The sequence below is a fragment of the Manis pentadactyla genome, chromosome 2 (genome assembly GCF_030020395.1).
Source record: "Manis pentadactyla isolate mManPen7 chromosome 2, mManPen7.hap1, whole genome shotgun sequence".
NCBI classification, from domain to species: domain Eukaryota; kingdom Metazoa; phylum Chordata; class Mammalia; order Pholidota; family Manidae; genus Manis; species Manis pentadactyla.
Window position 1 is genome coordinate 44,766,094 of NC_080020.1, and position 26,480 is coordinate 44,792,573.

At 38.7% G+C, this 26,480-nt stretch overlaps 1 protein-coding gene across 3 annotated transcripts in view; it reads left to right on the plus strand.

Moving 5' to 3' along the window:
* Positions 1–26,480, plus strand: part of RANBP17 (RAN binding protein 17) — a 383,252-nt gene that overhangs the window by 289,675 nt on the left and 67,097 nt on the right. For all 3 annotated transcript variants that reach the window (XR_008993699.1, XM_036884800.2, XM_057491712.1), the window contains 2 exons: positions 15,380–15,483; positions 21,173–21,261. Coding sequence is in view for 2 of the 3 variants with exons in the window: in XM_036884800.2 (XP_036740695.2) it covers positions 15,380–15,483; positions 21,173–21,261 (193 nt within the window). In the remaining variant the exon portion in view is untranslated. The remainder of the gene's footprint in view (positions 1–15,379; positions 15,484–21,172; positions 21,262–26,480) is intronic.

Here is a 26,480-nt window from a genome sequence, read left to right on the forward strand (position 1 = left end):
TAATTACAGAATCTTTTCATCACCCCTGCCCCCAGCCCTGGCAGCCACTAGTCTACTTTCTGTCTCTGTGGATCTGCCCTTCTTGATCTTTAATATAAATGGAATCATATAATATGGGGCATTTGTGTCTGGCTTCTTTCAAGTAGCAAGTTTTCAAGGCTTATCCATATTTTAGCATGTCTCAGCATTTCAATCATTATGGCTGATTAATATTCCTTTATGTTGGATAAACATTATATTTTGTTTATCCATTCAGTTGATGAACAATTAGTTTCTGCTTTTTGCTTATTATGATAATCTGCTATGAACATATGCTTTCAATTCTTGTGCATATACCTAGGAATAAAATTGCTGGGTGTCTTGCCAATGGGTTCAGTGAGACGGAGGAATGACAATGGAATGTTCGGGAGTCGGGGGTGAAAGGGTTTATTATCTGGCTTGTTCTCCCAGCGACAGTTCGAGCACTAGAATTACGTCTGCTGCATCCAATGATCTCCAGGTCTGTAATCCTCCTTGTCTCTGCCTCCACCCAGAGCATTGGGCAGAGCTCTTTATATAGTGACTCAGTCAATAATAATAGCTTATTGCCTACAGGTGTGGAAGCATTAGCCTAGCAGTAGGCCAGTTAAATCATCAAATAGTTTAGGTTCAGGTGATGATTCAGGCCATGGGAACCCCAGCTTTCCCCACACTGGGTCAAGTGGCAACTCTGTGTTTAACTTTTTGAGTAACTTTTAAGGTATCTTCCACAGTGGCTACATCATATATATACATATATATATATATATATCTGATAGAGATATAGATATATATATATATCTGATAGAGATATATATACATATATACACAAAAATTGAAAGCATATGTTCACACAAAAGTTATACAGGAATGTTCATAGCAGATAGATAGATAGATAGATAGATAGATAGATAGATAGATAGATAGATAGATAGATAGATAGATAGATAGATAGATAGATAGATAGATAGATAGATCAGCTATACCATTTTATATTCCTACCATTTGAGGTTTTAAATTATACAAAATAACAAATGAGATGTCCTACAAATAAAATATCTGAGAACCAACAATAAAAGAGTTATTATTTGTATTTTAATGTGACTTTTCTGAAAGACAAAATATTTGAAACTTATAAAATAAATAAATTTCTGTTGAATCAGATCCTTAAAAATCCAATAGAGGGGATTAGCTTTGGGTTTTACCTAAAAGCTGTAGAATTTATCACTTGCATCTATGTATGACTGAGAACTTAACAATGTTTTAATTATTTACTTTCCCTAGCCAATGAAAATATTAGTCTATATGTCATTTCACCTTCAAATCATACAGGTTCTTGACCCTTGTCTTGTTAGAAAAAAACCTAGTAGCTTCAATTATTATTCATAAAAGGATTCTCACCTGGCCCTGCTTGGCTGGCTCACTACACACATGTGGGGAATACATTGCTATTGACTCTATATAAAGAGCTCCGCCCAGTGGTCTGGGTGACACAGTAGCATGGCTGCAAGGCTGCAGGAGAGCAGAGCAGAGGCTGGAGTGGTGGAAGCGCCACGGACAGAGGCACAGAGGATGGCTGTGCTGGGAGGACTGTGCAGGCCGAGAGGCCCAGAGGACAGCTGTGTGGGACGGCTGTGAGGGCAGAGAGGCCCAGAGGCAGAGACCGGCTTGCTGCGTGCAGACTTGCTCTGAGTGAACAGGATTTTAGTGACCGACCTGCCACCTGGAAATAAACCTGGGTATAACCCTTTCACCCTGAGAATGTTTTACTGTCATTTTCTTTGGTCACACTGAATCCATAATGAACTTGCCTGGGGCTGAAACCCATTGGCAAGACGATCACATACACATTTGGCATACTAAATATATGACTGCATACTTGAATATGAAGTTGCCAGAGAGTGAGCTCATATTTTCTCCTTTCATATCAGAAAGAGTATATCATGCCTCTGCCGGTTGTACAAATCAGGAAAAAATTGTTAATAGATATTGTATAAAGCTGTTTGCATGATGTAAACATGCTTTCCTCAGATACTCAAACCAGTGGCAGTTTTCCTACCATGTTGCAGTAGCAGAGGAACAGTGCTACCTGAAACAAACATTTCATTGGGGACAATACACCAATGTCTAGCATATGCCTACCTTGAACCCAAATGATTGCTGAGGAATTCCTTTCTCCTCACCAGAGCCAAGCTCATTGTTCATCACTCTCTTCTAACTTCATACAGCTCTAAACTCAAGATTCTGTGATGTTGACTACAGTTCGTACATCTGAAACCTTCCACCCCATCAGAGTTGTAGGGGGAAGAACATGACCTTGGGAGTAAGCCAACCTAATTGGAGATCCTAGTTCACTGACATTTACCAGCTGGAGAATAGTGAGCAAACCACTTAACACATTTGAGCCTCTCTGTTCACATGTAAAATGAAAGAAATCACCATGTAATTTCTCAGAATTGTGACCATTAATGTCTCCCAATGGGATTTGAACATAGTAAGAGCTACATAGGTGTTTAAGTAAATCAAGTACCAAATTCATTACCTGCACACAATAAGCACTCAATAAATAACTTATTTAGTCACTACATAAATATATCTTGAGTGCCACATCCTATTCTAGGCATTAGTGATACAGCCATGATCAAAACCAAGTTCTTTTAGGTAGAGAGTCAATGAAAATATATATAAATATGAAATCAGTCATAGTAAGTCTGTGGGGAAATGAAAGTTCATAAAGCCAGGATCCTCACTTGAACCTAAACTACTTGATAATGTAAGTGACCTACTGCTTCCACACCTGTGGACAATAAGCTGACTGAGTCAGTCTATAAAGAGCTCTGCCCAGTGCAGAGGCAGAGATGAAGGAGGTTTACAGACCTGCAGATTGTTAGATGCAGATATAATTCTAGTGCTCGAAGTATCACTGGGAGAACAAGCCAGATAATAAACCCATTTACCCCAAGAACATTCCATTGTCATTCCCCAGTCTCACTGAACCCATAGTGAACTTGCCTGGGGCTGAAACCCACTGGCAAGACAAAGTCCCATAAGAAAAAATAAGGTAGGTTACTGAGTAGGGAAGTGGGTAGGTTGAGGGTATGCACTGCAGTACCATTTTAGGTAGCTCCGTCAGGGGAAGGCCTCTCTGAGAAAGTGACATTAAGTAGAATTGCTGCACACATTGTCTTGAGTACTGCTCCTTGACTTCTCTCTGCATGTTTTGGTGGCTTGTCTCTTGTGTTCTTGATATCCCTGCTTGCCTCAAAATTTGAAGAGATGAAGTCAGGATGCTTTTTTGTAGCTCTGTATTATTAAGTGAAGGAGTGAAATGTTATAAGTCCTGAGTTTTTCTTTGTTCTTGAGTAAATATCCATAGCTTGGAAAAACTTAGCTCCCAAAGTAAGACTGGAAGCTACTTTGTGGTCATATGTTATTTGATCATCATAATCACCCAAATCCACATTAAACTCAAAACAACAAAGTAACTAATTTCTGCCTTTCAGTAAGTGCTAGACATGAAGCAAGGGAGCTTACAGATGTCTTGTCATTTAATCCTCACAGCTAACTTTATGAAGTAAATATTGTGTCTCTTAATTATAAATGAGGACACTAAGACTTACTTGAGTGAAGAGACAGAATTCAAGTTTAGAACTTTCAAAGCACCCAACTGTCTTGCCAATGGGTTTCAGCCCCGGGCAAGTTCACTATGGATTCAGTGTGACCAAAGAAACTGACAGCAAAACGTTCTTGGGGTGAAAGGGTTATATCCAACTTTATTTCCAGGTGGCAGGTCAGTCACTAAAATCCCATTCAGAGCAAGTCTGCATGCAGCAAGTTGTTCTCTCCCCTTGCCTCTGGGCCCCTCTGTCTGCACAGCTGTCCTCTGGGCCTCTCTGCACAGTCGTCCTGCACAGCCGTCCTCTGGGCCTCTCTGCCTGCACAGTCGTGCCACACAGCTGTCCTCTGGGCCTCTCTGCACAGTCGTCCCGCACAGCTGTCCTCCGGGCCTCTGTCCTCGGCACTGCCACAACTCCAGCCTCTGCTCTGCTCTCCTGCAGCCTTGCAGCCCTGCCACCATGTCGCACCCAGAGCACTGGGCGGAGCTCTTTTTATAGAGTCAACAGCCATGTATTGCCCACAGGTGTGCAGTGAGCTAATCAACCAGGGCCAGGTGAGAATCCTGGCCACAGGAACTCACATTTTATCCACACCAACTCTCCCCAGCATCTTTATCTGCCTGCAGTGATCATTATCACTGTTCACTGCTGTCACAGTTAGAAAATACTTTCTCGGCAGAGGAGGCGGAGCCAACATGGCAGCGTGAGTAGGACAGTGGGAATCTCCTCCCAAAAACATATATACTTTTGAAAATACAACAAACACAACTAGCCCTAAAAGAGAGACCAGAAGACGCAGGACAGTGGCCAGACTGCAGCTACACCAGCGAGAACCCAGCGCCTGGTGAAAGGGGTAAGATACAAGCCCCGGCCCTGCGGGACCCGAGCGCCCCTCCCCCCAGTTCCCGGCGGGAGAAGAGTAGGCAGAGCGGGAGGGAGACGGAGCCCAGGACTGCTGAACACCCAGCCCCAGCCATCCGGGCCAGAGCGCAGACACAGTACATGCCCAGGGGGCCCTGGATACTGGGGGAACAGGGAGTAAGACCTCTGAGCGGGTGCCGAAGCTGCTGCCCCTGTGACAAAGAAAAGCGGGGGCTTTTTGAAAGTCTTAAAGGGACAGGGACTTAACAGCTTGACGGAAACAACCCAGGTCACAGTACAGCAGCTGGAAATTACAGGGAAAACCGGGTGCACTAACCCCCTGGGCAACAGCTCTGAGACCCCTCACGGAGGCAAACAGTCAAGCAGCCCCCCCATCCATTACCCCACCGGGCGCTGCTAAAGCAGAGAAGCAGCCTGAGACAAATTCCGCCCACAGAAAGGGAAATTTCTCCCTTCCGGCCAGGCAAGACACAAAGACCCAGTCTACACGCAATTACCCAACACAAGCCACTAGGGGTCGCAGATGTCCCAGTAAAGAAAGGCCAGTAGCAAGTGAAAATTTTGGCCCTCCCAGCTGACAGTCAATAGCACCTGTCAACATGAAAAGGCAAAAAAATATGATCCAGACAAGACTAACCCAGACAGCTTCGGCATCTGCTACATCTTCCCCTGAGAAGGAATCTGGGGAGATAGATTTAGCCAGTCTTCCTGAAAAAGAATTCAAAACAAAAGTCATAACCATGCTGATGGACTTGCAGAGAAATATGCAAGAACTAAGGAAGGAGAATTCAGAAATAAAACAAGCTCTGGAAGGACTTCAAAACAGAATGGACGAGATGCAAGAGACCATTAATGGACTAGAAAACAGAGAACAGGAACGCAGAGAAGCTGATGCAGAGAGAGATAAAAGGATCCCCAGGAATGAAAGAATTTTAAGAGAGCTGAGTGACCAATCGAAAAGGAACAATGTAAGAATCATAGGTATTCCAGAAGAAGTAGAGAGAGAAAAGGGGATAGAAAATGTCTTTGAAGAAATAATTGCTGAAAATTTCCCCAAACTAGGGGAAGAAATGGCCTCTCAGACCACAGAGGTACACAGAACTCCCATGACAAGGGATCCAAGGAGGGCAACACCAAGACACATAATAATTAAAATGGCAAAGATCAAAGACAAGGACAAAGTATTACAGGCAGCCAGAGAGAAAAAAAAGGTTACCTACAAAGGAAAACCCATCAGGCTATCATCAGACTTCTCAACAGAAACCCTACAGGCCAGAAGAGAATGGCATGATATACTTAATGCAATGGAACAGAAGGGCCTCGAACCAAGACTACTGTATCCAGCACGAATATCATTTAAATATGAAGGAGGGATTAAACAATTCCCAGACAAGCAAAAGTTGAGGGAATTTGCCTCCCACAAACCACCTCTACAGGGCATCCTACAGGGACTGCTCTAGATGGGAGCACTCCTAAAAAGAGCACACAACAAAACACCCAACATATGAAGAAGGGAGGAGGAGGAATAAGAAGGGAGAGAAATAAAGAATCATCAGACTGTGTTTATAATAGCTCAACAAGCGAGTTAAGTTAGACAGTAAAATAGTAAAGAAGCTAACCCTAAACCTTTGGTAACCACAAACTTAAAGCCTGCAATGGCAATAAATTCATACCTTTCAATAATCACCCTAAATGTAAATGGACTGAATGCACCAATCAAAAGACACAGAGTAATAGAATGGATAAAAAAGCAAGATCCATCCATATGCTGCTTACAAGAGACTCACCTCAAACCCAAAGACGCGCACAGACTTAAAGTCAAGGGATGAAAAAAGATATTTCAAGCAAACAACAGAGAGAAGAAAGCAGGTGTTGCAATTCTGGTATCAGACAAAACAGACTTCAAAATAAAGAAAGTAACAAAAGACAAAGAAGGACATTACATAATGATAAAGGGCTCAGTCCATCAAGAGGATATAACCATTATAAATATATATGCACCCAATACAGGAGCACCAACATACCTGAAACAAATATTAATAGAACTAAAGGAGGAAATAGAATGCAATGCATTCATTCTAGGAGACTTCAACACACCACTCACTCCAAAGGACAGATCCACCAGACAGAAAATAAGTAAGGACACAGAGGCACTGAACAACACACTAGAACAGATAGACCTAATAGACATCTACACAACTCTACATCCAAAAGCAACAGGATACACATTCTTCTCAAGTGCACATGGAACATTCTCCAGAATAGACCACATACTAGGACACAAAAAGAGCCTCAGTAAATTCCAAAAGATTGAAACCCTACCAACCAACTTTTCAGACCACAAAGGCAGAAAACTAGAAATAAACTGTTCAAAGAAAGCAAAAAGGCTCACAAACACATGGAGGCTAAACAACACGCTCCTAAATAATCAATGGATCAATGACCAAATCAAAATGGAGATCCAGCAATATATGGAAACAAATGACAACAACAACACTAAGCCCCAACCTCTGTGGGACACAGCAAAAGCAGTCTTAAGAGGAAAGTATATAGCAATCCAAGCATATTTAAAAAAGGAAGAGCAATCCCAAATGAACGGTCTAATGTCACAACTATCGAAATTGGAAAAAGAAGAACAAATGAGGCCTAAGGTCAGCAGAAGGAGGGACATAATAAAGATCAGAGAAGAAATAAATAAAATTGAGAAGAATAAAACAATAGCAAAAATCAATGAAACCAAGAGCTGGTTCTTCGAGAAAATAAACAAAATAGATAAGCCTCTAGCCAGACTTATTAAGAGGAAAAGAGAGTCAACACAAATCAACAGTATCAGAAATGAGAAAGGAAAAATCACGACAGACCCCGCAGAAATACAAAGAATTATTAGAGACTACTATGAAAACCTATATGCTAACAAGCTGGGAAACCTAGGAGAAATGGACAACTTCCTAGAAAAATACAACCTTCCAAGACTGACCCAAAAAGAAACAGAAAATCTAAACAGACCAATTACCAGCAACGAAATTGAAGCGGTAATCAAAAAACTACCAAAGAACAAAACCCCCGGGCCAGATGGATTTACCTCGGAATTTTATCAGACATACAGGGAAGACATAATACCCATTCTCCTTAAAGTTTTCCAAGAAACAGAAGAGGAGGGGATACTCCCAAACTCATTCTATGAAGCTAACATCACCCTAATACCAAAACCAGGCAAAGACACCACCAAAAAAGAAAACTACAGACCAATATCCCTGATGAACATAGACGCAAAAATACTCAACAAAATTTTAGCAAACCGAATTCAAAAATACATCAAAACCATCGTACACCATGACCAAGTGGGATTCATCCCAGGGATGCAAGGATGGCACAACATTCGAAAGTCCATCAATATCATCCACCACATCAACAAAAAGAAAGACAAAAACCACATGATCATCTCCATAGATGCTGAAAAAGCATTTGACAAAGTTCAACATCCATTCATGATAAAAACTCTCAGCAAAATGGGAATAGAGGGCAAGTACCTCAACATAATAAAGGCCATCTATGAAAAACCCACAGCCAACATTATATTGAATAGCGAGAAGCTGAAAGCATTTCCGCTGAGATCGGGAACTAGACAGGGATGCCCACTCTCCCCACTGTTATTTAACATAGTACTGGAGGTCCTAGCCACGGCAATCAGACAAAACAAAAAAATACAAGGAATCCAGATTGGCAAAGAAGAAGTCAAACTGTCACTATTTGCAGATGACATGATACTGTACATAAAAAACCCTAAAGACTCCACCCCAGAACTACTAGAACTGATATCGGAATACAGCAAAGTTGCAGGATACAAAATCAACACACAGAAATCTGTGGCTTTCCTATATACCAACAATGAACCAACAGAAAGAGAAATCAGGAAAACAACTCCATTCACAATTGCATCAAAAAAAATAAAATACCTAGGAATAAACCTAACCAAAGAAGTGAAAGACTTATATTCTGAAAACTACAAGTCACTCTTAAAAGAAATTAAAGGGGACACTAACAGATGGAAACGCATCCCATGCTCATGGCTAGGAAGAATTAGTATCATCAAAATGGCCATCCTGCCCAAAGCAATATACAGATTTGATGCAATCCCTATGAAACTACCAGCAACATTCTTCAATGAACTGGAACAAATAATTCAAAAATTCATATGGAACCACCAAAGACCCCGAATAGCCAAAGCAATCCTGAGAAAGAAGAATAAAGTAGGGGGGATCTCACTCCCCAACTTGAAGCTCTATTATAAAGCCATAGTAATCAAGACAATTTGGTACTGGCACAAGAACAGAGCCACAGACCAATGGAACAGACTAGACAATCCAGACATTAACCCAGACATATATGGTCAATTAATATTTGATAAAGGAGCCATGGACATACAATGGCGAAATGACAGTCTCTTCAACAGATGGTGCTGACAAAACTGGACAGCTACATGTAGGAGAATGAAACTGGACCATTGTCTAACCCCATATACAAAAGTAAACTCAAAATGGATCAAAGACCTGAATGTAAGTCACGAAACCATTAAACTCTTGGAAGAAAACATAGGCACAAACCTCTTAGACATAAACATGAGTGACCTCTTCTTGAACATATCTCCCCGGGCAAGGAAAACAACAGCAAAAATGAACAAGTGGGACTATATTAAGCTGAAAAGCTTCTGTACAGCAAAAGACACCATCAATAGAACAAAAAGGAACCCTACAGTATGGGAGAATATCTTTGAAAATAACACATCCGATAAAGGCTTGACGTCCAGAATATATAAAGAGCTCACATGCCTCAACAAACAAAAAACAAATAACCCAATTAAAAAATGGGCAAAGGAACTGAACAGACGGTTCTCCAAAAAAGAAATACAGATGGCCAACAGACACATGAAAAGATGCTCCACATCGCTAATTATCAGAGAAATGCAAATTAAAACTACAATGAGGTATCACCTCACACCAGTAAGGATGGCTGCCATCCAAAAGACAAACAACAACAAATGTTGGCGAGGCTGTGGAGAAAGGGGAACCCTCCTACACTGCTGGTGGGAATGTAAACTTGTTCAACCATTGTGGAAAGCAGTATGGAGGTACATCAAAATGCTCAAAACAGACATACCATTTGACCCAGGAATTGCACTCCTAGGAATTTACCCTAAGAATGCAGCAATCAAGTATGAGAAAGACCAATGTACCCCTATGTTTATCGCAGCACTATTTACAATAGCCAAGAATTGGAAGCAACCTAAAAGTCCATCGATAGATGAATGGATAAAGAAGATGTGGTACATATACACAATGGAATACTACTCAGCCATAAGAAAAGGGCAAATCCAACCATTTGCAGCAACATGGATGGAGCTGGAGGGTATTATGCTCAGTGAAACAAGCCAAGCAGAGAAAGAGAAATACCAAATGATTTCACTCATCTGTGGAATATAAGAACAAAGGAAAAACTGAAGGAACAAAACAGCAACAGAATCACAGAACTCAAGAATGGACTAACAGGTACCAAAGGGAAAGGGACTGGGGAGGATGTGTGGGTAGGGAGGGATAAGGGGGGGCAGAAAAAGAGGGGTATTAAGATTAGCATCCATAGCGGGGTGGGAGAAAGGGGAGGGCTGTACAACACAGAGAAGACAAGTAGTGATTCTACAACAGTTTGCTACGCTGATGGACAGTGACTGTAAAGGAGTATATAGGGGGGACCTGGTATAGGGGAGAGCCTAGTAAACAAAGTAATCGTCATGTAAGTGTAGATTAATGATTAAAAAAAAAACGCAGTTCCTATGTGGTGACCTCTAATGAGTTCTACACAATGATATAAAGGGCATATAAAAGTGTAGGCAAAGGGTCTGTTTGTGTTTATACAGAGGATCAAAGCCTAATTTGGCTACCCCGAAAATGAACTAAGATACGATATGAAAAAGAACTTCCAACATCAGCACTCTCGGGAAGACTCATGACAGAAGATGATCAGCAAAAAAAAAAAACTCCAACAAAGATCCACGCACTGTCACAGGTGTAGATGCACTCATCCCACCAGTTCCTGGACTTGCCATGGGAATGAGGAAGGAGATATCTAAGCTGGCCTGTGCATACAGTAAAACAAAAATTGGACTGGATCTATACTGTTGGAACTCAACCAAGAATTAGGAGAAGTGCAAATTGTAGCACTCCAAAATCTTACAACCACAGACTATTTATCGTTAAAAGAACATATGGGATATGAACAGTCCCCAGGAATGGGTTGTTCTAGTTTATCTGAATTCTCTCAGACTGTTTAAGTTCAGTCGGACAATATCCACCATATCATAGATAAGTTTTCACAAATGCCTAAGGTGCCTAACTGGTTTTCTTGGTTTCACTGGAGATGGCTGGTAATTACAGGTATGCTTTGGTTAGGTAACTATATTCCTATTATGTTAATGTGTGTGCACAATTTAATTAGTAGTTTAAAACCTATCCATGCTGAAGTTACTCTACAAGAAGATATGTCAAAGAAATAATCAATCTTCCCAGGTTTTCTTCTGCCTGCTACTTCTATAGCTTTTCTTCTTCCTACCTAATCACAACCTTTAAATAGAACTCGTGCCACATGTCGAATTTACTGAGTATCATAATTCTTCCAAGTGGTAAAGACACCTCAAGACAAATGCTGGGCATAGAAGCCACAGGGCATAAATATGCAAAGAAGTAAAAAGCTAACCTTTTCAAACAATAAGGCTTCTCTCTCACTTACCAACTTAACATTTCCCTGTATGGCCCCGGAAGATGACTGGTTAGCCAGAGACGGGTAAGATTCCTCAAGGGAGGAACAACCTAAGACAGGCACAGTCGCAGGGGGCCATCTGGTGAGAAAATGGGGAGCAGCAGAGGTGAGGCTTAGAACCTCCCCCCTCATGTTCTGAGAGAAATCTTCTGCATACATGGATGTTTATTGCCCTCGTCTAGCTCGGATTAACACATAGTCTACAGGCACACACCTGATCATCTACATTTGCTCTCTTACAACACTAAACTCTGTTTTCTACCTTTATCTCGTATCTACCTACCACTTCAGCATTTTATTAAAAATAATAATAATAGAGAAATGTGGTATCCACATATAAATCAAGTTTAAAAATCAAATGAATATTCATATTTGAACTGACTGTGTATAGTTCATAATGCATGAACAAAACCGAAAGCTTCTGTGATGACTGCCCTTGCACTGTTCACCATGTAACTTATTCACTATGTAAGAATTTGTTCTCCATGTAAGAATTTGTTCGTTATGCATCAGAAGATTGGAGACTGACGAAAATTAGGCTTGGGGTGGATTAATGATTGTGCATTGAGTATTGACCCCCCTATACAGAAATTTATTGTGGTTAATAACTATTTGATCAATAAATATGAGAGATGCCCTCACAAAATATATATATATATATACATATATATATATATATGTATATATATATATATATAAACACACTTCCAATTGTAAAATAAATAAGTAACCGGGATGTAATGTATAGCATAAGGAATATAGTCAAAATATTGTAACAACTTGGTATGGTGATAGCTGGTACCTAGAATTATCATGTATATAAATGTTGAATCACTGTGTTGTACACCTGAAACTAATGTAATGCAATACTGTTGTCAACTACCCTTCAATAAAAATAAAAAAAAAAAAAGAAAATACTTTCTCTTAGAAGAGTGAGATTACGTAGTTTAAATCTAATGTATGTATATATTATGTATTTAAAGAATTGTTATTGTTTATTTCAATTTGTTATTGTATTATTCTATATCAGGTGTTAAGAAAATAAGGGAATTTAAAAATTCACCATTATTGAGTCTTTCCCCTGAGGGTTCCAGCCCCAGGCAGCTTCACTCTGGATTTATGAGCCCAAATAAAGACAACAGAACATTCTGGGTGAAAGGGGGCTCATATTAAGCTTTATTTTTGCAGGGGTAGGTTGAGCACTAGAATCCCATCTGCCTCTGTCTCAGCCTCTGTCCAGGCTCTGTCTTCACTCCCGGCCTGTGCTCTCCTCTCTTCTGCTCTTGTTCACTTCTCTAGAATCTGCTCTTACCATCGGGAGAACTCTTTTTTCATAGCAATACCGGCAGTAATGGTTTATTGCCAATGGGTATACAAGCATGCTCCTGCACAGTAGGCTATTACATCATTGCTCGTATACAGTGGGCGAGATTAAGGTCAGGTGAGAATGCTAGCCATGGAACTTCCATTTTCCCTACTTTGAGCAACTGCTTTTCATTCAAAAACAGTGTTTCTCTTATATATGGCAGGCACTGTTCTAGGTGCTAATACTATATGATACTAGTACTACCACTAGTGCTTATTGAGCATCTTCTATTTTTCATATAACATTTAATACTCACAATAACCCTCAGAGAAAGGTATTTTTATCCTTATTTTGTATGTGAGAAAACTGAGACTAATAGTGATTAATAAATATCTAAAGTTAAACAGTATGTGGTGGAGCCAGTATGTGGAGCTATTTAATGCAGGGCCTTCCCAACCTACATCATTCTACTTAACTGAAAAATGCAGACATACACAGTCTCAGCTCTCTGGAAACAAAGCCAAAGATACTACCAGTGTAGGCTGGTAGATCTAATAATTTACATTACACTTGTTACAAGTTTTACATCATTTAATCCCCATTAACCTTCATCAAATAGTGGTAGTGGTAGAATGATGCAGGCAGTATTATTAGTGTTATGATTAGCTATATGCCTAAATATCTGCAATTCAAGACAGACTTATAAATGCTGTCTGTAGTAAAAAATCAGACAAAATGCTGTGGGAACCCAAAGGAAGGAGGAATACTTGGCAGTGGGACCTTACAGATATTTTGCAGGGGAGCTTAGCTGAGACATTGGGAAAGCTGTCATTTGACCTGGGCTTTGAACACCAGAATGGCTTTCTGTAAAGGTCTCTGTTACCACCAGTTGACAGAAGGTATATCTAAAAGGAATATCTTGGTTGCTGTAACTCCAGGGCGGGGCGGGGTGGGGAGGTGGGGTGAGCCCGGGGCAAAATACCTTTGAAACCGAAATCAGTCAAAGGGAGAAATAAAGTTGGAGAAACCCATTTCTTACAAGCAGTCGTCCCACGTCTCTCTCATGACCTGGCTGCAGAAGAAGAGACGTCCACCCACCCTCTCTAGTCCAGATAAGCCCTTGTGGCCCTTGTAATTACCTATTGCTATGGAGATGGACTACTTCTCTCCACCCCTTGGAAACACCTATCCATACGGAGATGCACTAAGGCCAGGCAAGAGATTCTGGAAATATTGCAATTTTACCCACAGACGCATAGCCAGTTGACGAGAGCAGGGATTATGATTTGATCTACTTTACCCCTCACCTAGGACTCTTGTCCAAAACAACATACCAGGAAAGAGTCACTGGCTTTTTGACATCTCTTTGTGAACAAAGTGAAGTCCCTAATTCTTTTGGGCTTCAGAAACAAAGTATGTAAAGTTAAAGGGAAAAGAGAAGTCACAGAAGATCAGGGTCAACCAAATCAGCCACTCCTTAAGAGTCATAAAGAGCCTGATTCTGACATTGATCTTCTGTGTATGTGGCCTTGGGCCTCAGTTACCTTATCTGTAGAATGGCTTGTAGGCCAGTGTTTCTCAAAAATTTGCATGCATCTAAATAACCTGGAGGGCTTCTTAAAAGAAAAGTTGATAAGCCCTTAAACTCCACTCCCTCCCAACCCCCAACCCCCTACCCCCTGACCCTGACCCCAAGTTTCTGACTCAGTGGGTCTGGGGTAGAACCTAGGAATCTACATCCAGCAAGTTCCCAGGTGTTGCTGATGCTAGTTACTAGATCAAGGACCACATTTTGAGAAGCAGTGTCTGTGAGGTCTAATGCACTATTTAAAAAGTGATAACATAGAAATCAGGAGGACTGGACCATATAGTTCTACCTCCAGCTAAGTACACTACCTTGAGCAAGTCACTTAACCTTTCTTTGCCTCTTTCTTCATCAGTAAAGTGGGGCTTATAATTCCCTATGGTATAGGATGAATGAGAGAATTTCAAAGTCATTTCAAAGAAACCCTTGAAAAGAATACTATAGGTATTTTATATGTATATGTTTACTATGTAAATTGTGCCTAAGTGAAGATTCTGCCTTGATAGAATTCTTGAAGAAACTACAGTCTACCTTTAAAGCGAAAAAACAACCGAAAATGTCTCTTTTCCCTCTCTTGTATGAAGAAAAGGAAGCTTACTGCAAGAAGAAGCATGCCCGTGAAGAGCATACTTAACACCCAAAGGACCCATGAAGAACCGTGTCCTATTTGGCAGATAAAAGTTTTCCTGCCATGTATTTAACAAATTATTAAAATAAATAAATAAATAAAAGAATAATAACTTATAGCTATCTGGGCACCTGAGTCTGTGAGCCCTTTAGGGCCTTGGCACCTAAAGATAAGGGGGAAAAAAGATGCTTGTCTCTGAGGCTTTGAAAGTGGCTTTCCTTGAGGCATTAGGGAAGCTCTGGGGGCCCTAAGAGCTGAAGGGCTGAGGTGCCTGGGGCATGAGTCTGTTTGATCCAATAAAGAGCCAGAAAAAAAAATGGGTGGTAAATAATTTTACCATTTCATTTGGTGCAAAAGAGAAGGCAAAACACCAGAATATTCAATGAACCAAATCACAAAATGTGGCAGAGATGTGAATGCAGGCCGACCCCTTCTCAGGAACATTTCTAAGCCTGAATGAAGCACTCACTGCCGAGGCTAATGTACAATAGAGTGCATTTTAAACCATGGTGACCCTTTTGTTTTTCTGATAGGCGAAGATGAGGATGGATTTGAGAATTTCATGCTGCCTCTTACAGTCTCTTTTGAAACAGTGTTACAAATATTCAACAACAACTTTAAACAACAAGATGTAAAGGTGGGTTTGCTTCCAACATGAGGAAGAGTGATACTGTTCATTCTAGAATATCTAGATCCAGAAGAAGTTTCCACATATTTGTATGTGCTGTGTGCCTCATCAGTCTTGCTTTCCCAACTGCATACATCTTTGAGTTCTACTTTCAAAAAAGTACTTTTCTAGTTTCTTACACAAAATGGACTTTGAGGTTGGGGAATGACTTTGGACGATCAGTTTATGATTAAATGACACAGATTTGTCTCTTGTGGCAATTAGTATCTTTAAAAAACCATTTCTCATGGGTACACCACTTTAAACATCCCTATTCCTTCATCTACCCTATACTGTATGTTTCAACAGATTTATGGGGAGGAATACACAAATATACACATGCTAAAACACTACATCTCTAAATATTTTTTAAACAAGAATTTATATAAATCAAGACTTTATTAAATGGCTAGGCATATATGTATGAATAGGAGCTGGTCTTGAAGTATTGCATTCTTAAACTGAACAAAGTGATTACGATAACTGATAGCTAAATAAGGTTTTTATGTGCCTGTGGGAGCCATATTAGGATTGATTTGACAAGTCAGTTCAGCTGTGGCAACAGTCCTACTATCTAAGACAACATTATGTTTTATTAGTAAAATCCTTAAGTGTAGCAAGCTGTTTGTGACAAAACAGCCCCATATTTTAATGTGGGGAGTGGGAGCACAAGATCTGCTAAATAGAAACAGCATCTTGTGAAATCATAGTGTTTCAGGGCTGTATTAAACAGACTGGCACTGATTATTATTTTTAAAACACGAATATGCTCCAGAGAATGTAGGCACCTTTGTTGGTGATGCTTGGGTCATGTTTTATTGTTATTTGAAATATGTTGAAAAGATTAACCATCATTCCTCTTCTCTCTACCAAAAAAATTAGCAGGAAGAAGCCAAATAGAAAAATGATGGCCTTTGGTTATTAGTTCAGTGTAATTCTTCTACCAAAAAATAACTAACCAAATACTATAACTTTTAATTTGAAATAGAGTTTTTGACATGAATGTTTATCAAGAGGCAGTGCATGTAGAATTTTAAAACCAAAAAGGAATCTTAAGAGATTTTCTTTGTGTTTATAGTCTTGCTGAAATTCTTCACCAGTTTCTACTCAGGTTAGCTGTATTTCTTAGAGGTCTTCGAAATATGTTTAATGACCAATAAAATCTTCCCATCTTTAAGGTGGCTATTGCTGCCCTTTTATATCAAAAAGAAGCAGTGAGGTTGAAAAACACCATCTTTGTAAAAATTGCATTTGTCTCATTTGAAGATTTCATTATACTCCAAGCCCATTTTGATGTAATCCCATCTAGTTTGATAGAAACCATCTTCCTAGAGTCATTTTTAATGGTGTTCCAGTGATATATCCCTAAACCAGCAAGTTCTTAACGACCCTGGAAAGTGACTGCTTGATTACACTTTAACGGTATTTGCAAATAAAATCACAAGTAATTAAGGGGAAATCTCCAGGCTTTTGAGCAAGTTTGATGCATGATAACTGCCTGATTCAGCTTCATCTAGAGTAATGCTGTGTAGGCAACAGCTACTGAGATCAATAGCAACGTAATGATAGTGGCAGAATTAAGTGAGTAACCTGAGAACTGTGCCTCAGAATGCATGCAGCTGCCACGAACCAAGGCCACACAGTGCACTCCGTGCTTCCGTCCTAAATGTTCATCAAAAGACGCCCTGCAGGAAAATGGAGTTAGATGCTCTTTATTGCTGATCGTGTCTCTTGCCACATTTATCAGGGAAATTGGATTAGCAGTTGGCAGCTGCAGGTAGACAAGATTCTGCAGTGATTAAATATGCAGCTTGGCTGCATTTGTTGTGACAGACCTTTAGTAAATTCTACTGTAAGCACCATCTGTCTAATTTGTATAAAGAAAACTTGGTGCTTTAAGCTACCGATAAAGAACTAAATCTGTTGCTTTATCATAAACAAAACTTTTGCACTAAATGCTTTTAAATGTAATTTATTAGGTTAAGGCTATTTTTCTATCATGATGAATAAATAATACATGCAAAAGTGCTTTCAGGTACTTCATTTTGCAAGGACTAGAGATAAAAACAGTTCTATTTTGTTCTTCAATAAAGTATTTAGTATTCCAATCCACAGGAGGTGATGCTGTTAAAATATCTCTATGAAAATGCCTCAGGACTGCCAAATTCATTTAATTTGCAGCCCTTACCAGGATTTTCTAACTCCCTATTTATAGATATTTTTCAAATGTGAATTTCAGGATGAGCATAAGCATTAAGGACATATGTTGCCAAATTGAAGTATGGTTGTGAGGGGAGGAAATGCTGCAAAACTCTTAAATTTATGGCTTTGTTTTCTTACTTAGTCCTAATAAAATTGAAAAGAACATTGAATTTTTGTCTTGGGTTTTTCGCTTCAAAGTAAAGGGAAAAAGAAAGAAAACACTGTGGCAAATCCTGGCTTTAAAGCATTAGTTCAAAATATATGTTTTTCCCCCTATTATTGCACCCATAGTAAAATATAGTCCAGTACTCCCCTGACTCATGCATCATTTTTGATCTGGCCATGACGTCATGGTTTTTAAAGGAAAATGAATGAAAACTTCTCGGAGGAAGAAGAGCATTTAAATAGGAACCTGCTATCTTTAGTCCCTTCGTAAAAACTCCACAATGTTAAATTATTTAAAATCCTTGATTTTCAGCATGCGCACATTAAAAGTTTTCGCACTAAGTGCCAAATGTTGCAAACAGCACTTTAACAGAATGATTTTGCTTTGATCCCTGTAGCAGTTCCTGAATAATTTATCACAGGTTATTGCCTTAATTCTGGAGAGGGATAGAGCAATAAAGGCAGATGAAAACACTCCAGTTGAAACACCTTGGGGCCTGCTCATTCCTCTGACACGGCTCTTTTGTTGGAACTATTTAGAGGTTATTAAGATGTGTCTCCAGAATTAAGAGTATGCTGTAAGGATGAAGACAGCCATCTTAATTCTAAAGACAAAGCACAATGACCCTTCACCTTCTTTTTCTTTGTTGTTATTATATAGTAGAATTATGAGGATAATATTATAGCTGCCCCCAGTAGTGCCACTACAGTAAAGGGTCTGTCAGACTTTCCATTAGAAACCCTGTTTTGGGGGTCAGGGTGGAAGGAGCCGCATTTCAGCTGTTTCCCAGCCCATCCGTCTCACACTTGGCACACAGACAACTGTTTCACCGTGCAGCAGACTGAAGCACTGAGCAATTTTTCCTTGAATTATCCAAAAAAGGAGCTCTTAGGATTAGATACCTCAGACCTATCCCACTCCCGAAAACAGCCTCACCAGAAATATTAGGAGTTTTTCACATTTCAGATCAAGTGTTGACCAGGCTTTAGGAGAAAGGCAACTTTTGAAATAAACCTCTTTGTACTGTTTTAAATGAGATGGTAAATTGTGGCTCGTCCTCCCCTAAATTTCAGTCAGATTACCTCTCTGCCTGAGATTGTTTAGTAGCCTGAGAGCTCCTAGTAAACAGTCATCTTGTCTCAGACCTGGGTATGTTTTGGCTATCAGGAAAGTACTCCCTTAGTGTTGTTCTAGTAGTGTATAGATTATTACAGTACTCTTGCTGTTCTGTTTAGATCAAAAACATTGCTTGAGCATAAGAAATCTGTTTCTTGTGCACATTAATACTGCAGTTTTCTGCTTGGTTGAATCTATTAAAAACATACATATTGTTATATGCTTCCTCTGCTAGGAAGTAACATTTCTAAAATAAAACATTGACATAATTTCATAGATTCCAGTCACTTAGACCACTTCTATTAACTTGGCATCTTTTAAAGAAGAAAAAGAAGTGTGATAAAATAAATATTAACCTTTTTGTGTAATGAAAATAGTCTAAATAAAATATTGGAAGAGCCCTTTGCACTAGGCACAAAGAAAGTAAAACTCATGGTTCCTATTGACTAATTTAGAGTTGAATGGTAGGTGCTTTATATATAGTAGCCTGTAATCTTTAAGTGTACATCATAAAAACAGACCAAAAAGGCCACTTCTGTAGAAAGACTGCAAAGCTAGTCAGAATAGAATTGTTTGAAGATAGCTTCTTAGAAGATGTATTTTGTTCTAGAAGCTATGAGAAATATGGAAAGCTGAGAAAGAGGGGAACAGTTTCCAAGTGGTAAAAATAGGTTACATAACAGGCAAAATGTTTAAAAAAAAAATAGCAAGTCTCATGAGAGAACTACAACGAAGCTAGCTGATAGAAATAGAGGACTGGTAAGATTATGAAAGTGAAACAATTAAGTCATTTAAAGAAGCAGAAACAAATTCAGGGTTTATAGATTCAGAAATTCCAATTACCATCATTCTATAAGCTGCTAAGCAATGGATAAACCAAATATCCTTATAAACAACTTCCAGTTATATTGAGTCATCTTTCGGATGTGGGGGTTGAGGGTAGGATCAGAAATTACAGACATGTCCAACAGATAAACTATTATTTGCTACTTTGAAATATTATTTAGCCATTAAGATGAAGGTCAGGATTCATTTCCAAGCACCTAATGATAATTTAAACAACTTCCTAAAGAGGTTTTTATTTATTATCAAAGTGTGAGGTAAAAGAAAATCTGGTGAAAAGCAAAGTTTAGAGACCATATTCTGGCACACTATTTCCACTGAAACAGTATCTTCAGAAATCACATTGCTTATCTCGGTTATCCCAGCCCCTTGCTTTGCAGTTGTGTTTCTTTGTGCTCTTTGTTCTGCCAGTCTAACATTTGTTCGTGGGTTTTCTTTTTCTCTTCCCAAGCATCATCCTTAGGACAGCTTAATTAAGAGTTCAGAGTATAGTCAGATCTCTTTTATTTAAGAGTCAAGTTTTTTTTTTCCTCTAAAATAGTTACAGAACACTTAGTATGTATCAGGCTCTTATTAGGGATTTTTACATAAATTCATTAAAATTTATTCTCACACTGCCTCTGTGAAAGTAATATTATTAGCCCCTCTTACAGATGAGAAAACTGAGACTGGTAAAATGCCTTAAACCTTACAATTTAGAAGTAAAGCTGAAATTCAAATTCAAAGCTTCTGATTTCAAATCTAGAAATAATAAATATAGGATTCAATGATATATAGAACTCTTTTCCTTTCTTGGGGAATGTAAGTGCCATTCTGCATGTGTCATGGTACCAGGAGGTCACCTGGCCAGTTTTATTTTGTCCTAAGTTACTAAGGGTATATTCTTTAGGGATCTTTAAATGCCAGTGTCTTTCCAGGATAAACTCCAAATTGCACAGTGGGACTGATTTTATGTAAGCTGATATGGTTAAAATATGCTGTTATTAAATAATATCTAGACCCTGTGCATTTGTGTTTTGTGGAATTATCAATTCTCATCTTTTTTTAATCTAATTTGGCATTATTGAGAAACAATTATATTAAGAATCAAAATGTTCCTAAGCTACTGGAATTATGACTTAGCTCAATTTATAAGAAGCAAAGTAGAATTGGTCAGCAGATTTGATGGTCTGCTTGTTTAAGGAGTCTATGGTTTCCTATAAAAAGGGATCTGAACGAGACATTTTAGCTAATGAATCAAAATCAGATACGTGGTCATTATTGCCTGATTATTACTCCATCTGCTCTGTGCTAACGTGAAAATCAATTACTGTGTCTCTTTCCCACTGACAGCGTATGTTGATCGGGCTGGCAAGAGATCTTCGAGGGATTGCCTTTGCACTGAACACAAAGACCAGCTACACCATGCTGTTTGACTGGATGTATCCTTATTACACTGTGACAATACCAGCTCTGTGCACAGAGGGATGCCAGGCCCCTCGCTTTCGTTTAATAGTATAGCACAGTAGGGAAGAGGAAACAAAGCTAAATGAACTAATGTGTAATCAGCTAAAAATTACAGCACAGTGGCAGCAGTACAGATAACTGAGCACAGCATTTGGAGACCCAGCTCAGAGAGGTCACTTTTTGGTGTCATTAAATATTGACAACTTAAAATCACATCCTCAAATGATTGTCTGTGTTGTGGTTGCAGGGGTAACCAGGCTAACATCTGTAGCTCAGAATCACTGAATCCTATCATTTAGCATTCTAGGGATTTGAATTCCTACTCCATCTCAACTAGCCGGGCTGAGAAGCTCACTTACTCTCTTTGAGGCTTAATTTATCATGCTACAGTTTTGCATCATCATGAAAATATTCATGGACATGAAAGGGGGGAAATAAATGGTCAGGAGTTTTCATTTGGTATAAAAAATTTGAAATTACCTTTGCCAGGGCTTAGTACAGACAGCATAATAAAGAAACAAACTTGCCCAACAAAAGTGCCTCATCAGATAAAATTAAAAGATCATGGACTTTGGTGTCAGACTGCCAGGCTTGAAATCCCAATCACCTAATTGCTGTGTAAACTTTGGCAAGTCATTTCACTTCTCTGAGTCTCGGTTTCCTCATCTGAAAAAGTAGACGTCCAGCTTCATGGTTTACTGTGACCATTAAAATAGGTAACATGCTTTGTATAATGTGTGGGACATATTTGGTAGTCATAAGTGGTTACTATTATATTGTTTTAATAACTTTGAACCTTCTTTGATCCTCACAGGAAGTGACAGTTCATGCAAGTCTTATAAGTGTAATACATTGTTTCATGTCTTTACATAGGAAACCGTCCAAGCACATAAGAAAAATCTGTAGCCTTAAAGCTATTTTATATTTTAAGTTATACTATTTCTTAGTTACTCTTTTCAAGCCCTTCTTATCCAAACATCCCTCATAAATTAAATTGCAAAAGAAACGCCTTAAAATTTCAACTTAAATCTTTAACTATTGATGTCACAATTAGGCCAAAAACAACTACAAGGGATCTGGACATGCTTTAGGGAGAAAGCTACACATTAAAAACATTTTTTTAACATTAATTTAAATACTGACTTACATTTTTAGTTACTCTTAAAGCTTGCTTCATCAGGTTTACATGTCCATAGAAGGGTTAAAGATAAGAATTTTCCATGTCATTAAGGAATCATCTATGTCTTTTTATCAGCATACAAAGTACAGGTACAAAGATGGTAGATTTTAACATGGAAATTCTTATAATTCTTTTAACTATGAAGGATAAACTGGAATTACCCAAGACCCTTTTGTTTCTCTAAATATAAATAGAAACTCATAAAGGAAAAACTTTCATCATTTATTTTAAAAATCTAGTTGTGGCACTTTAAACCCGATGGTGATCTTGAAACCAAGTTAACAACTCTAGGCTGTTCAGCAATTAACGTTTCCTCTTCAACAACCCAAGAGTCAAGTTCAGAACCTTTCCCCTCAGTGTCAGAGAATAGAAATAGCTGCCATACCTGCCTTAAATCTATAGAACATATTGTAATTTAAGTTTTTAATTAACTCTTGTTTTCCATTTCCTCGCTTTGCTCCTTTTGCACCTATCTGAAGTAAAACTTTTGTCCAGCAGATGGCAGAAAATAGCAAACAGAAAACCCTGGGACTTAAAAGTGTTTTGTTTTGAACTGGAAACCATTGTCTCCTCCATTTGACCATTCATGTTGATGTTATTAGGGTCAGGGGCAGAGGGCGAAGTGTCAGTTATGCAGGAAGCTGTGTTAGATTAGCTTGGTACCAGTCTTGCTTATAATAATTGAGTTTCAGTAGCAAATCAGCTTCCTTGGGAAAAGGCCAAAGGCTTTTCATAATTGTATTGACAACAAAATGAATATGATAAATGGTATTCATTCAGCTGAGACAAGATTTATAGTTTTCCTCTGGGCAAGGGATGAAGAGCAAATACTTATAATAATAGTAAAATTTGTTTAAAAGTTACATTATTTGATCATTCAAAAAGCTTTATTAAAATATTTCGAAATACTTTAAGCAGTTTCAGGTGATAAAGTACACATTCTTTCCAAAGTATTCTAGTAATGTAAAAATGAATATGATAAAAAAAAAAACCATGGATATGAAAGTCATTTATTCTTCCTGAAATATTGATATGTCAAGCCGTCAGTGACGATTCCTGCATTACTGCTGGGGAAAGTTTATTTGCCTTTTATCCACATAAATGTATGTTCTTTAATTTGTTATACAGTCCTTAGCATGCAGAAGAAACGTCCTGTAAGAGCACATGTCATCTTAAAGTCAAAATGCATTTTATTTATGGCGATTATTTGATAAAATGCTATTTTAGTGGTTAGCTATTTAATTCAAAAACATTTCTATAAACACTGACTGCATTAACTGCCTAACTGCATAACATGAACTACATTGCTTATCACTCTGTCCTTCCAAAACTAAATTGCCTGAAACTACACAGCAACCATGTTGATAAATTATTCCACTACTAGAGAATTGAAGAAGAATCGATGATACACTACTTTGCCCCTGTAGTGAGAATGCAGCAATATAAAAGCACCTTACTTTGCAAAGCATTTAGTCACCTTGTTTAAACTTTTCCTGGCTCATACTTGACTGAGGTATCAAAAATCCAGATGAAAATTGAAAAAAAATACAGGAATGTTTATGATGCTATTCCCACACTCAGTCTTTTAATTGTCACAATCTCACCTTTAAGTCCACTGTTTTTCAGTCAAGCAATCACTGCTACTTATTAACATACATAAACACATTGTAAAAGATAAGGCAAGACCATGGGATACGTCAAAGAGCACAAACTTTGGAATAGGACAGTATTAGATTCCAGTCCTGGTTCACTTTTTAACAACCTGTGGGGTCTTGGATAAGTTAATGTCTCAGAATCATGGTTTTCTCTTCCATAAAATAGGACTAATAATACCTATCCCACAGGTATGTTGTAAGGATTGAACTGACACATATATAAAGGGCCTAATACAATGTCTGGCACAAACTAAATACCACTGTTGTTAGTTCTTTTCCCTAATATGAATGAGATAAAAGAGTCTCATTTGCTCACTTACTCAGCAAATTTTGCTAAGGACTGTGCTAGATGTAGATTACTTACACTCAAATCCTACCCCAAAATGAACTTACAGTTTAATAGAGTCAGTTAGATGCATGCATAAATGACTATAATAAAATGTAGAAGGTGATAAGTGCCATAACAAAGATACAAAGAGAGTGATTGCATTTTTCTGGGGAATCAGAAAGGCTATGCAAAAGTGAAGATATTTTCCTGGATCTTACAATTAAGTAACACTGGGCTATTGAAACTACAAAGTAAGAGGTTTTCAGTTGGCCTAAGCACCGGTTTAGGAAGGGGAACAGTGGAAAAGATGTTCTATCATAGATAACCACTTGCTTCATGGTTGCAAATGCAAATTGCCTGGTACCCTTGAATATCAGGCTAAGGAATTTAAACCATTAGTCCATAGATAGTATAAAGCAATTGATGGTTTTGATTGAGTAACAAAATCAGAATTACACTTGAAGTAGAAAGTAATCAGCAATACGTTAGACAAATTAAAATAGGGAAGAAAGTAAACCTAAAAAATCAGTGTTCGGCAATCATTTTTTGAGTGCTGTGGGCCCGGCATGAGGAATTAATTAAAGGATTACTTTTCACAAGAGCGAGTAAAACAGATTGCTCTTTAGGAGTTCACAATCTAGTGGACATAACAAACAGCTAATGAACAATGTGTTACAACAAAGATGCCTGGGACCATGTGAACATAGAAGAGGAAGAGATTGGTGTTTTTGGCAAAAAGAATAGGCTTCCCAGGGAAATGAAAGTTGAACTAGGTGTTGAAAGATGGATAGGCATTTACCAAACAGAAGGAAAAGTAAAAGCTGCCAGCAGCATTTACCTTCATAAACAAAGATACAGGTGTTACACATTCATGGAATACCTTTAAAATAAGTTCTGAATTGGCAGGTGATTGCTGTTCTGGAACCATATTCTCACACCCATATCTCTTAATAGTTTTAACAAAAAGTTTTGTTGCCTTCTAGTATGTTATAATGCTTTCTCCACTGTGAAATCCCTGAGGGAGAGAATTATGTTTTCTCATTTCTGTTTTCTTGGGGTGCAGCACATAATAAGTACTAATAACTTGGGTGGATGGATGGATGGATGGATGGATGGTTAGATGGATGTCAGGAAGCAAACCTAGTATTTTTCCTTTTTTCATATTTGGCATCTTATAAGGAGATAACATCATTAATGCTTTTGATTTTTCATTTTTCTGATGTAGTCCTTAGGAATTCACTGAGATCTAGGTGAAAGCAATTAGAGCTGTACCTCTGTCTAACAGCTCCCACTGTCTTCTTCCTATCCAAATATGTGTAGTCCTCACAAGGCCACTGGAAAATTAAGCTCTTAGACTGGGTTCTGATTCTCACCCTGTAATCTGAGTCTGGCATTCTCACTCTGAAGCCCTTTTAACCTCCCTCCTTGGTAGACCTCTACTCTGCTTTCCAATAATCACTCATTTTCTCTGTGGCAGTCACCTCTGTCAGAAGCATATTAGAATTGGCAGTGCTCTCATTCTGCACAGAAAAGGGGGCATCCCCTTATGTCCCCCGGCCCTATCCCATAGCGAAAGCAGTGTGCTCTGAAAAATATGATGGTCCTAATGCCTCTAGAATGCCTTGCAAAGGCGCTTCTGTGTGCTTATGACATTCTTAAATTTTGAAGTTTGGGTCTTTCCAGTTCCTGATGAGCCTTTCAGATGCTTGCCCGCTATGATCAGAGTTTGTGCTCTGAAGATCCCTTGGTGAAATATTTCCTCACCTGTGCTCCTCTGATATTGCTTCAGAGTTTTGGCACTCAAGAGCATCTCTATTATATGTCCACCACCTAGACTGGAGCATGAATTTCCCTAAGAACAAAAGCCATGTCTTACTTATCTCTGGTTTCCTAGCCCCTAGCAGGTACACAGCACATAGTATCTATCATCTATCAAAATGAACAAATTTTCTATTCCACAGAAAAAACAAAACCATAAATTATCTGGACAAAATCCAAAATAGAGTTAGTAATCAAGCTCATTGATTTTTT